Below are 12834 nucleotides of genomic sequence, written 5' to 3'. Positions count from 1 at the left end.
CTGAAGTGGCTGCATGATTGACCCTCGAATCCTGAATCGACAGCGAGGTCTCGATATCCGGGGCTTGCGCCTGCACATCACTCGTAGTGTTGTGTGGAAACGGTCCGTAACTGTCGAGCAGCAGTACATTTCGACTCCCTGCTGGAGAAACCGATTCAAATGTAAGGTCCGCTGGAAAGACTCCATTGGACCATATTTGATCCGGTGCTAGCGTATCATCCGGGGGAAACCACGGGGCATAGTAGGGTTGAACTTCTTCAGGACCCGCTACTACATCCTTGCGGACACCCCCGGTCGTATCGTACCAATTCCAAACGTGCCCATTGTTCAAGCTTCGCGCATCGGTCCCAGAGTGAACAGCAAAGTTGGCGTCACTTCCGCACCATGGTCGGGAGCTGACTAGTCCCTGGAAGGACCAAGGTTCAATATGTGTTATATGATGATCATCGTCTTGGTTCTGAATGGAGAACGCGCGGGACGACTATCCCGCGCAGACTCCAATCAGCGAGGTGAGGATATGGTAGAAGTGAACCGCACACTATGAGAGGGGGTCATCAGCGAGACTTCAGGGCCACATACTGATACTAGAAGATACAGTGCGGTCTCTAGGATGGATACTCACCAGATGGTGCGGAGTCGAAGGGCAGGGGTCTGTGGGGGAGACTGCAGATGCGCAGTGGAAGAGAAAGGAAAAGAGGTCATCGTCTTCTTGAGAAAAGAAGGTGTCAGAACTCCTAATACCAGACCCCTTCCCATTTCCCACAGAAGGCTTATATCACGTGGGGGAGCGGGGCGCAGCCGTCGATGGCTTCGTGCGCCAATACAATACCTCTAATCAAGAAAGGAACTTTCACCAAAACAGCAAGGCGTGGCTGAGCCGGGCTGAGGCCCATTTCCCACGACGCTGAATGGCTGCAATCTTGACTCTTGAGGACCATTCCCGGAGTTCCTGATTGTTGGCCTCGTCGCTGAAGATAGTTCCTGGCCGCCATCATCACACAACCAGGCTCTCTACCTGAGACTGGATCGTCTTACGTCGCCCACAGCAAGGATGAATGTACGCTCATGGCTAGAACGTATTTACCAACCACTTTCCGAACCATCTCCCCGCCCACATGGGCTACGGTTGTTGTCGTATTTGCCTTTTGAGCATGCCCCTGGATTTTCTCCTTTCCGAGGGCCAGGCAACAACGCGTGAAGCCCAGAGCCCGCGGGGGAGCTCAACGAATAGAATTCGCGTATGGGCCTGGCCTTTGGTAAGCCAATTTCCTGAGGACCATTTCCTGAGGACTATTCTATGAGGACCATTTCCTGAGGACCATAAACGGACCGAAGTAACGATGAAGTCTCTCACAGGTTCTCCAAATTCTGGAGGTGCAACAGTTGAACGGCGCAAAGGCGACATACTGGCCTGATCCCTTGTTTATTTAAATAGCATTTTGTCTCCGGATATTCTAGCATTAACCATATTATCAAAATCTTCATCCGTTTGTTCTACCACCGCCCATCATGTCAGTAAAACCGATGCTCACTCGAGACGAAGCAGCCGCAGACATGAAGCCGACCGCAACATCTCAGGTCACAGCACCCTACAAATGGGATGTACAAATCGAGCACCGCGACGGTAGGACCTTTCGAACAATGATTACTGTCACTCGAAATACCAAGGGTGACGACGTCCAAAAGCTCTGGGAAAAGATCAAACACAACCTAGAACGCAAGGAGAAACGCCTGGCTGCTTTACGGCTCTTGGGGGTTCGAGCTTCCGCAGTGCTCCTCTCCGAAGTAGGTATCTCTGATTTCCTCCCAAATGAATATTGAAAGGCTAATACTCCTGTTATAGGCGGGTTATGTAATCTCGAACGATACGGGGAGTGTTGGCGCGGTGGTTGAGAGCTCGAGTGATTGGGAGGATTTCAGACTCTCAACTTTTGCTCCCTTCTTCGACGGGTTGGGAGACGGTCATTATATTATTCACCTGACCCTCTTTGACAGGCGGCCTATGGTCTCGACGATTGGGCGTGCTGCTCTTCTCCTTCTCACCATAGGTCTCCAAATCGCACTAGCCGTTATATGATCAACACTTGCAGTGAAAGTAGTCGTTTGCGCGGAGGAGCTGATCATACAAGTCATACAAGTCATAATCCATAGCCCATATCTCTTGTAAATAGAACAGCGTATTAACCCCTTAATTTGGCGCTCATAGTTCCATCGGTTCACTCAAGTAAACCAAAAACACCTTCTCCCTATGCTGAATTTTGTCCACAAATAGGCCCTGCTTAACCAATCTCTTCACATTTTTCGCCTCCGAGACTCCTGCAATGGCTTCGGAACCCCTACAAGCGTATGTTCTTTTGCCTCAAGCCCGATATGATAAGGCGCCTTGATATCTCGCACGCGGTACACCCGCTCGTCTCGCCCGGGGTATCCCTCAAGCAAGCACTCCAACAAGTATCTCCCGTCGAGAATATCGCTGGCGAATCCCGACTCTATTTTAATGTTGGTATATCTCGTGTTCCTTTCCACAGTGGAGGAAAGATCGTCCCATTTCCGGATCGGTGTTGGGTTTGGCTTTGGAAAGCAGTGGGCGTACGCCCACCCAAGCAAGGCGATCAGAGGGAAAAGAGCAAGAAGCCGTGGTGCGGAAACAGCGAGGGCGATCAAGCCATATTTGAGAATTAGAAGGGGGATAAAGACTAGGGCGACGCGGGGTTTGTGTGATTGTGGCAACTGAATGAGATTTGCGATTGCCTTCGAGCTTAAAGGCATTGTTGGCTGCAGTATGTTGTTCGCGGGGTATGGTTTCTGGCATACAATAGTGGGGTTCGCTTTCTGTGAGTATTGAGTGCATGGTGCGCCGTCGTGGGTTTTTCATGCTTCGGAGTATAAGGAAGCTGGCCGGGGCCGCAGTGTACGCACTTTCGTGAAGTAAGAGAATCTTGGAGGAGGCTGAGCGCTGGCTTGAGATTGAAATTTACCGCTGCAGCCTCACTGGTCACGGGGTGTCAGCAGGGCACGCCCAACATACTGTCAAGAACAGCTAAACTCTTTTCTGCTCCTGCTGCAGGGTAGAGATTGATGTGTCTACCTCCTATGGAGCATCAGCAGAGGCTTGTAGTTCCGCAGCAACTCTTTTATCCTAAACGTCTATTACGCTGTCGGTATACCAATATCAACATAGCCACTCGCAATTTTTGCCCTTTTGCCAGCTATGTTTTTTTCTAGCAAAAGGAACACTCTAGTTGTACCGCCGAACAGCCCTATGGATGTTTCCGATTTAAATATATATTTCCGTTGCAACGAAAGTACTTCGGCCACACCACCCAGCCATCAACAAGGTCTGTCCTCGGTCCGTCCAAAAAGGCTTTAACCATACCCCAATACCATTCCTGAATTTTATTTGAAACTCTATATAAAAATCATAAAACCCAGTGCATACGACCACAGGGAGTGGAGACGCTCAGCCATACTAAGCCACTATTATAAACGTGGTTAGAAGTTAAAAGAGCCTTGATCATGTGGCTACTTTATAGGTCAAGAATATCACCCTCTAAGGTAAGTAGGGGTAAGAAGGGTGAGCAGCAGGACAGTATATTAGAGCACACCTTGCCAAATCTTACTCGCTTTTTAATTGAATGGAAAAGGATAAGATTAATCACAGTACCTAAGCCGCTCAAAGGTGATGCTTGTGATGTTTGTTTGCATTTCCTGTTCTTTCAATTATTAGACATCCGTATCAACTGTCCATCAGCATGATGATTGAAAAGCCCCCGCGAACCCTCTAACCGCCCTAACCGCCCGTCGGAGCATAATCGCACCAGCCCTCGCCGGAGACATACCCGAGTCATGGACAAACAACCACAACTGTGTGCAGGGGTTATTACAAACCTTTAGTAGCGCACATCGTGACTTCTCAACGATGCAACTATAAAGGTAGAAATGCGCGACCGACCGAGAATTCACTATCTGCAAGCTCGATCTTCACGGCCTACTGTGCAAGAAAGTCCAGCAGCTATGGGCCTACAATAAACGCTCCATACGTTCTACCGAGGGTTCGTCTTCAACGCCATAATCCTCAGTCTAGTCATTTTCACGCAGCCAGGAATATGGGGTGCCTTGTCCAATGAGTAGCCTGTCACCTCTGTCCCCCAGGCTCCAGAGCAAGGCTGACAATCTACAACGTAGATCTCAGAGCGGGTGGTCTCGCCGAGCCCTTCTTTGTCAACGCCGCGAACGTCGTGACAATTGCGACCATGATTGTTCTGAGTCCAGTCTTCGCCGTGTTGGGTAACAGATGGAGCTTGAAGTGGATTCTCACTATCGGTACCATCGGGTATGCGCCGTACTCGGCCTCTTTGTATCCAAACAGTGTGTATGGAACGCAGTGGTTCATGATCTTTGGCGCAGCGACGTGTGGTATTTCGGCCGCCGCGCTCTGGGTCTCAGAGGCCGCCATTGGCGTGGGCTATCCCGAAGAAAGCCGCAAGGGTCTCCATTGTACGTCTAATCCTCTCCCTTAAATCCATTCTCTAACAAAACACCCCACTGGCAATCTGGTTCTCTCTCGGCAAGATCGGCAGCATCATCGCCTCCTCAATCTAGCTGGGCTTGAACATCGGCAACGGCAACCAAGGCTCCGTCAGCTCAAGCACCTACCTCGTGCTAATCGCCCTACAATGCCTCGGCTTCCCCCTCTCCCTGCTCATCTCTCCCGTAAACAAACTCATCCAACGCGACGGCACAAAACCCACCCGTAGCCCGCGAACGACCTTTCTCGAGGGTCTCCGGCGGTTCTAGCATGTTCTCAAGAGACCTGAAATCGCGGCTCTAGTGCCGATCTTCCTTACCAGCCAGTGGGCACAGACATATGAGGGAAACTATCTCACGATCTACTTTACCGTTCGCGCGCGTGCCCTCGCCGGCTTCATCGTCACATTTATCGGTCTTTTCGTAAACATCATCTTCGGCTGGTTTCTTGATCTGGAATCCCTATCGCGTCCCACAAGGGCGAAAGCCGGGTGAATCTTCCTAGTCGCCACATACACAGCAACCTACATCTACAATATCGTTCTCGAGAAATTCTACGAGAATCCAAACCCAGTCTTCGACATTGATTCCCCCGATTTGGGGAGTGCAGTGGCAGTCTACTGTCTTTTTTTCGTGCCCTATAATGCCTTCTCGGTCTGGGGATACTGGGTGCTTTCTTGTTTTGACACGGAGCTGGAGAATCTGACGTTTAGTGCGGCGGTGTTGAGATCGAGTGAGAGTTTGGCGAGCACGATTTCTTATGCGCTTGGTGCAAGTCGGAGGGTGAGTCTGTTGCAGAATATTATTGTGGCGGTGGTGTTGTTTTGGGCGAGTGTTGTCCCGACTTGGGCGACTTGGAAGGTTAGGGAAGCTAAAGTGGAAGGGAAGAGGGATGGGTCTTCGGAGAAGGTTACGGTTGATAATGTCGTTCCAAAGGGGCCCAGGCCGGCGCAGACATATTTTGAGATGTCTGACACTCAACGTAGTAAAAACTCTGCTGTCAGGAACCCCTGTTTAGTATAATAATTTGAACTTTTAACGCGGGATAATACTCTATACAGCTAATGACGAGATATATTCTTGCACGGTAACCGTAAATTATGGCGATTCCAAAGCATTGAGCGAAAAAAAAAAAAAAAAAAAAAAATTCTACGGACATCCTAAGATACTTATCGAGTGGTGTCCTATATTAAAAGGCGGCGCAAATAGGTAGACGTTGGTCGGCCTATGCCCGTATCCTGCGAGTTGGCGTTCGAGATGATGTATCTAAGGAATGGGCATAGCTACACGACACCGATTATTTATAGGGTACACCGTATAAAGACCTATCGGTACAGATGTGCAAAAGTAAACTTTCATGTAAACGTTAGTATTTTACTGGCAAGAAAAAAGAGCTATCTGTACAGTAAGAATTTGCATGGTTATAACTTACACAAAGAAAATTATAGACAAGTAGTCTTCCAAAATTATGAAGTGCATCTCTGTTATCTGAGTGATTAATGCATTTCAAAGATTGGAGTACAGGTATTGTGCGGCCAAATTGGTAGAGTACACGCGGTCCTATGTTTCCATATCAATTACTAGATATATAAGTGAATGTACACCTGAAGCATCTGAAGTATCATAGGCTCAGGCTACCATACAGGTAGCCGGGACGGTGAATCGCCACCTCTAGAACGAGCTCGGCCCCGACGTCTCATTTCATCTCCTGCATACTGTCTGTTTGAATGTTCTGTTCAATACTCCCCAGACCGCCACATCTCCCTAAGCCTCGACTCCCGCTGAAGCAAAGTACCAGGCTTATCCAACTCAACCAAAACACCACCATCAAGCACAGCAACACAGTCATACCACTGGACATAGCGCAGGCGATGAATAACAGATAAAATGGTGTGGGATGCGAACTCTGTCTCGAGGACGTCTTGGATTATCGACTCGGTTGCGTGGTCGACACTATGAGATAATCGATTGGTTAGTATCATATATACTAGTGTATGTTGCTATTATTCCTTTGCAACAAGGCCAAACGGAGGGAAAGAGAAAGAGAAAAAGGAGTGAGCAAAAAATACCTGCTCGTCGCCTCATCAAGAAGCAACACCTTACACTCTCTTACCATCGCCCGCGCAAGACAAAGTAACTGTCTCTGTCCCATGGACCACATATTCGCAGCCATTTCCATATCAAGATGACTGCTGTTACCACCGCCGCCACCACCCTCCTCCACTCTCTTGTCCTTCTCTATAATATCCCACAATCCTAATCTCTTCAATGCCTTGATGATCCTCTCATCCGGAATGTTTCCAAACGGATCAATATTGAACCGCACAGTGCCCGCAAATATGAGCGGTGCCTGCGTGACTACATTAAGCCGTGTTCTAATTTGTTCCCGCGGGTAAGAGGCAAGATCGAGGTTGTCGATTGTCATAAACCCGTCCCGTAGCTCGATCATGCGGAGGAGGGCGAGGAGGAGGGTTGTTTTCCCGCTGCCTGAGGGACCGCAAATGGCGACTTTATAGCCGGGCGGGATTGTCATGGATATGTTCTTTAGGACCGGTGGGGATGTCGCCCTAGCTCGTTTGTCAGTGCTTCTTGGTCAGTGATTTGTCCGCTAGGAGACTCACGAGTGTGCAGCTACAACGTTCGAGAACTGGATCTTCCCCTCGGACGGCCATGTTTCGGGTAATTGTCCCAGCGCAGGGACTGCACCTGCGCTACCATCTTCCTCCGATTCAGTTGTGGCAACATAACTCTTAACCCGCGCAACAGCCCCAATGGAAGTTTCCATCATAGTCCAGAACTTAATCAGGGTCATCAAGCTACTGTTGAACGTCATGACCATAACCAGCGCAACACCGACATCCCCCGCATCGAATTTCTCCTTCAAGAATACCACAGTAGCCACGAGCGTGACAGCCAGTATGGCAACAAGAAAATCCAAAACAAAGCCCAGGGCTTGCTGCACGCAGTAGAGCATATACACGGGGCGCTGAGAGGTATCAAGGAGGGACTGGCTGGTTGCATTGAACGCTGACTGCCATTTGAAAGCGCGGATTGTTGACGCCCCGCTAACGAGATCGAGAAAGTGCGTATATAGCGGTGCTTTCGCTTCGATGTCAAGAAGTCGCAGCTGGCGGGATGTGCGGAGGTAAAACTTTTGGGTTATGTAGACAACCACTCCGGCGAAGGGCATTGCTAAACCGAGATACTTTGCATATACGGCTAAGGTGACGAGTTTGACGATGCAGTTGGAGGCCGCTAGGAAGGTAATCAGAAAATGACTGGAGTAAGTGCTGTATGCCAGAGAATGGGACTTACAAGCTAAGAAATTAATAGCTTCCATTGGGAGACTCATGTCGATGAGGTCCATGTCTTGGCTGAAGCTGTTCGTTGCTGCTAATTAGCGAGAGGCGATAAAATCTGCAAAAGTGAGAACTTACCGGTTTATTATGCTGCCAATGCCAACTTTGTGGAAGAATTGGAAGGGCGCCCTGAAAACCAGATTAGCTGGAGAACTTGTTGTACTCACCCAGAGGAGCTTACCGCATTGTACTTTTGACCAGCTCGTTGTGGAGTTGGAGCGCCGAGTTGGACACCATATTCACGATCATAAGCCTGCATCACCTACATTAATCTCTCTACAAAAAGAACATGCGATGTGACTACAGCTCACCAGCACCCTACAACCATGAGAACCATTCCAGATATGCCCAGGAAGATGTATATGCCAAGGTACATTCCAGCCCTTGAATTAGGGCTTTTCGCGTTGGCCTCAGTCCACCAGTCCAGCCAAATTGCTGTTACTAGTCAGTATTCTTCATCATAAGAACATTCAAACTCACTCGGAAACTCGCGACAAAAGCTCCACGCCATGATGAGGCCAAGACAGAAAGCAACTATGGTGCGGCCAGAGGCCGATGCATAGTAACCGTACACAGACCAGTCTCCAACCTGGCGGGCGTGGTCATCTGGCTGATGTTCGAGGGATTCGGCTGCTTCAATCATCTCGCTTCTGCTCTCACTTTGGTGGTCGGAAACCTTCGCCTTTGTTGGAGCTTCAGACTTTTCGCTGTAGACGGATGGCGTTGGTAATTTAGTCTGCAGGCCCTGAATGTAGGCGCTGCTAGACAGAAGACTAGCCAGGCTGCCAGTTTCAACAACGCGGCCACCGGCGAGAACAACAATCTCGTTGGCGTAGCGAAGAAGGAAACCTATAGCTCTATTAGAACTAGATATGACGGAATACAAGTAGAGCGCTTACGGGAATGGGTAGCAAGCACGATCGTGCTCTGCATCTGGCGGAAGAGACCTTGGTCGCCGAATAAATTGTGGCTTATGGTCTCTGTAGCAGCAGCGTCAATCCCACTAAAGACATCGTCTAGAAGAAAAAACTTGCAGCGCGAATAGAGGGAACGCGCCAGGGCCTGTTAAAACGTCAGTCTACCGGCAGATAAAATGACCAGGCAAATTACAATCCGTTGTTTCTGGCCGCCGCTCAATGCCAGACCATTGTTTCCCACAGCCGTCTGGTCACCGCGAGGAAGACGATCTAGGTCTTTCTCAAGCCCACAAGCAGATAACACAGTCGCGTACCAGTTTGTATCAATGGGGGACGTTCCCACAATATTCTGACAAATGGTCTGGCTCTGTAGCCACGGAGTTTGCGAGCAGTAGGCGACGGACGAGAAGTTCCGCTCGGCTTGTCCTTGCATAGCGAGGGTCTCTCCCAGAATGCTTTCGAGCAGCGTAGATTTTCCGCTGCCGATAGGCCCGACAATCATTGTGACGCCCTCACGCTTGATGCTCAGTGTGATATCATGCAACACTGGGGGACTATCGTGCTCCCATGCGGTGCTGTGATTGAAGAACTTCACAAGTTGCCCTGTTTCACTTGCTGTACCGGGGATGGTCTGAAGCTCCAAGGATGAACCTTGTGCCTCTCCCGGTGTCAAGGAGTGACTTCCGTGGTTGTCATATGCCGGCACGCTGCAGTACTCTTGGATTCTGTCCCAGCATCCCAGGCACTGGATGACAGCTGGCACCGCTTGAATGAAAGCCAACACCGGCGTTGTCACCAAGGTGATCAAAGACAGCGAGGTAAATGCTTGAGCTGCCAGAAGCGAATTATCGTGCCGGACCAGAGCAACGATCACATACACCGCAAATGTCGCCATGGGGACCAGATCAGCAGGGGAGTTTGCTGCCCAGTCGCAAATCAGCCGAGGTTTCTCAAAATACTAGGGAGCGTACACAGAGTAATAGTTCCAATAAGTAGCTTCCGGAATACAGCCGACGTAGTGATCTCAGCTTCTCGAAGCTTCTGGGCGATAGAAAAGATCCTCTCCGACAGACCCAGCATCTTGACAGCTTTGATATTTTCCAGTGCAAAGGAAGTGAATCGTAGCCGTTCCTGTACCTTTTCGATCCACAGTCGCTGGAACTTGTTGGTGGCCGCTGAGAGTTTGAACGTGAGGGATATGAAGACTGGGCAAGCCAGGATGGGCCGTTAGTCTGGTTCCCAACAGAAAAAAAAAAAAAAAAAAAAAAAAAAGAAAAACGTACCGACGACGATTACGGCCGGGACGAGACAAGCGACGCCGACTTGTCTCTGAAGCAAGTAGACGGCAACGCCTATATCCACCGGGCAAGCCCACAAGTCATGAAGAGACCGGAACCCGCTCACGATGCGTTCCACATCGGTACCCATCAAAGTGATTGCCGTAGTCCTCCCCAGATCAACTTCCCGAGCATGCATGGTCTGTCCGTGGATGAGCGATATCAAGCCGCCGCGCAGGCGAATGACGAATCGGCAGTTCTGATAGGCGTAAAGAGACGAGGATACCTAAGTACGAAGGTTAGTTTCCTCCAGCAGATACAAAGTACAAACTAGGCGTACGGCCAATCCCATGTAAACCAGTGCGTAGGCTCCGATTAGCGCCTTTCCAGAGTCCGGTGGTGCGTCTGGATTATTAACCCACGAGACGGTAGCATTGACAAGGAACGGTTGGCAGAAGGTAAAGCCCATCAAGGCAAGACGCGGCAGTACGGCGGCGAGAAATGGTAAACAATAGGCTTGTAAACAGGAGCGGAGTAGTATATATCGGTCAGATTTGTTATCTGGTATAGTGAACTTCTGTCAACCCATGTTCGCTGTCTATGACATAAGGCTTATCAGTACATACATACTTGTGCCCATGTGCGCTCCAGTTTTTGGGCCACATTACGGCTGTTCAGGTGAGAATCAAGGTCTGGGAGGTCGTCAACTGACAGGACTTTGATGTAGCCCTGGCGAAAAGTCCCGGCGAGCCATGCAAAACTGGCGCGCTTCCAGACGCCACTGAATGGTTCCGGAGTAGCGGGCTTCTCAGTAGCTGCAACAAGACTAGATGATTTATCTATTGATTCAAGCACTGTTGACAGCAGGTTCAAGACAAAGCCCACCGTGAAGGGAGCGGCTGCGTTAATAGCAGCGGGAAGGAGCCAGAGAGTTCTGAGTCGTGCAATACCCAGCAGCGATCTAGCGGACAGAAAGAAACCAAGCAATGTTGAGGGGCGGATCGACCGACAATGTTGAATATATGAAAGAATGCCGGCGCTGGCTATGGCGACCAGCTCCAGCACGTCTGCGGCAAGGGAGAAACGGTTTCGTGCTGTGAGTAACCGCCGCTGCCTTTCGACGAGAAGGGCGATATTGCATAAAAGAAGGACACCGAGAACTCCCTGATAGATCAGCCAGGCACTTGTCTCCATAATCATTCAAACCTACCAGCTTCCAAGCCAAGAGCGTCGATCGTTGGATTCGGCGGGGTTCGTGCCGCAGTAGCCAGAGCACGTATGGCGAAAGCAAGAGGAATGTAGCTGATGGCAGACAGGACAGGAACACATCCTCGAAGAAGAGCGTAAAGTCAAACTCACGGCAGGCGACGCTGACCCTGGGGCCGAAAGCAGCGTCTGCTGCTGCACAATCCATGGTCGTTGGGTAAGGGTCAAGAGGGAGTCTGAGAAGTGGTGAGGGGCAGGCGTGGGTTTGTACCACGATAAGCCTCGGGCTAGCAGGTACCCAGATAAAATAGTTACAATAGCTGCATGGCTGCCTTTTTGTTCAGCTTAGTGTCTGCAATTTAGTGGCAACTGAGGACTTCGTAACAGGAACTAGACTGCGGCATATTCGAGGATATCCGATAGTAAATGGTGTCCATATTGTGGCCACGTGGATACCAGATACCAAAGTTGCTATCTTTGTCCAAATCCATGTTAGATACCGTGAGCTGTCTGCCAATGGATCTGGCGCGCCACCGGTCATAGTGCCGAGCTATATCAAGGATGAGCCGTCATACTACTCACGCTCTTGGCAAGATGAGGAGGACGAGGAACACAGTCAAACCATGGGGACCTTGACGGGCATGAAGGACTATAGCATATAATGCTCATATTGCCTTGCATCTAGTTTTGTTCTTCGTGTCTTGTTTACAGAACAATAAGACAGCCAGATTGTCAACGATACTTGAATTTCACGATTAGAACCCTTCACATTGATCTCAGAATACCTTAAGACCTCTAGGACCCTTAAGCAGGGCCTCCCCGGCATTATCTGACATGGAATTCTGGATATAAAAGATTCTTACGAATGAAGCAGGTGGTCGAGCTGCTAAGAAGGATGCTATATTAGAGCTATGACGAATGGCTCAAACCAAATAGGATTCAACTTCGACGCTCTATGCCCTAATTATTAGTCGTACCACCCTGCGTCGCTAATGACAGCACATATCCCTAAGCCGATGTCAAAACAAAGTATTCAAGCTCATGCTATCTCATTTATGAACAAGAATTCAGAGAAGTATTGTATGTCAAACTCAATTGATGCCAATGAACTCTTCTCATATACCTAAGACGGGTAGATATACCTAGACGAGGTAAAGTACGCACCACCTCTACCTCTATCTTGCATTCAAGAGCAGAAACAAGCTAACATGCAAAACAACATCACAATCACAAGCAAGCAAACAAGTCCATAGATAGTCTAGAACAGTGATCCAATGCTTCGTTCTCTTTCTTTCACGATTCTACCCTTGAACCTAGGTAGCTCAGAGTGGCACAAAGCATTTCCAGTTTACTCTAGTCCAGTTCAGAGAATTATTCGGTAAATCATTCGGTACATAAAATGTCAGCTTAATGAGCATGTATATCGCCAGTAGCCTCAGGCTTTTCAGAGAGCTTGTCGAGCTAGTTGGGGACGCCATCATCACGCCGTTCAAGGGGAACATAGCCGGTGTAATAGAAGCGCTTATCAAGCTCGGCGGTGGTATCATC

General features: G+C 49.4%; 4 protein-coding genes across 4 annotated transcripts; 2 read left to right on the top strand and 2 right to left on the bottom strand.

The window, feature by feature from the left end:
* The first annotated feature begins 1404 nt into the window (after window positions 1-1404).
* Window positions 1405-2185, top strand: BDV14DRAFT_23588 (uncharacterized protein). Its single transcript, XM_073776347.1, has 2 exons — window positions 1405-1785; window positions 1844-2185. Exons 1-2 carry the CDS (start codon window positions 1510-1512, stop codon window positions 2075-2077), a joined length of 510 nt encoding a protein of 169 aa, XP_073621842.1. The 5' UTR covers window positions 1405-1509; the 3' UTR covers window positions 2078-2185.
* Window positions 1844-2942, bottom strand: BDV14DRAFT_185791 (uncharacterized protein). Its single transcript, XM_073770721.1, has 2 exons — window positions 2136-2942; window positions 1844-2062 (listed from the first exon to the last, which is right to left on the bottom strand). The coding sequence occupies exon 1, from the start codon at window positions 2767-2769 to the stop codon at window positions 2293-2295; it is 477 nt and encodes a 158-aa protein (XP_073621841.1). The 5' UTR covers window positions 2770-2942; the 3' UTR covers window positions 1844-2062; window positions 2136-2292.
* A 997-nt stretch (window positions 2943-3939) lies between these two features.
* Window positions 3940-5618, top strand: BDV14DRAFT_207297 (uncharacterized protein; the record flags this gene model as incomplete). Its single annotated transcript, XM_073775110.1, has 7 exons — window positions 3940-4003; window positions 4052-4127; window positions 4193-4497; window positions 4634-4780; window positions 4832-4996; window positions 5033-5436; window positions 5589-5618. 7 exons carry the CDS (start codon window positions 3940-3942, stop codon window positions 5616-5618), a joined length of 1191 nt encoding a protein of 396 aa, XP_073621840.1.
* Window positions 5619-6263: 645 nt separating this feature from the next.
* Window positions 6264-11494, bottom strand: BDV14DRAFT_207296 (ABC transporter; the record flags this gene model as incomplete). The annotated part of the gene is made up of 15 exons (XM_073775109.1): window positions 6264-6514; window positions 6631-7094; window positions 7149-7782; window positions 7843-7907; window positions 7965-8015; window positions 8068-8139; window positions 8198-8321; window positions 8367-8735; window positions 8786-8948; window positions 8997-9724; window positions 9775-10008; window positions 10087-10366; window positions 10421-10641; window positions 10707-11244; window positions 11291-11494. The coding sequence occupies 15 exons, from the start codon at window positions 11492-11494 to the stop codon at window positions 6264-6266; spliced, it is 4398 nt and encodes a 1465-aa protein (XP_073621839.1).
* Window positions 11495-12834: the final 1340 nt, after the last annotated feature.

The sequence above is a fragment of the Aspergillus stella-maris genome (genome assembly GCF_047715825.1).
Source record: "Aspergillus stella-maris strain CBS 113639 unplaced genomic scaffold BDV14scaffold_125, whole genome shotgun sequence".
Lineage (NCBI taxonomy): Eukaryota > Fungi > Ascomycota > Eurotiomycetes > Eurotiales > Aspergillaceae > Aspergillus > Aspergillus stella-maris.
The sequence above is the reverse complement of the archived record's forward strand: the minus strand, read 5'-3'. Positions and strand labels throughout refer to the sequence as shown.

What these genes read in the sequence shown, in the direction of transcription:
- BDV14DRAFT_23588 (XM_073776347.1), top strand. Translation starts at nt 1,510, where the DNA reads ATGTCAGTAAAACCGATGCTCACTCGAGACGAAGCAGCCGCAGACATG. An exon ending in CCGCAGTGCTCCTCTCCGAA is followed by an intron (nt 1,786 to 1,843) that starts GTAGGTATCTCT and finishes CTCCTGTTATAG; the next exon opens with GCGGGTTATGTAATCTCGAA.
- BDV14DRAFT_185791 (XM_073770721.1), bottom strand. Translation starts at nt 2,769, where the DNA reads ATGCCTTTAAGCTCGAAGGCAATCGCAAATCTCATTCAGTTGCCACAA.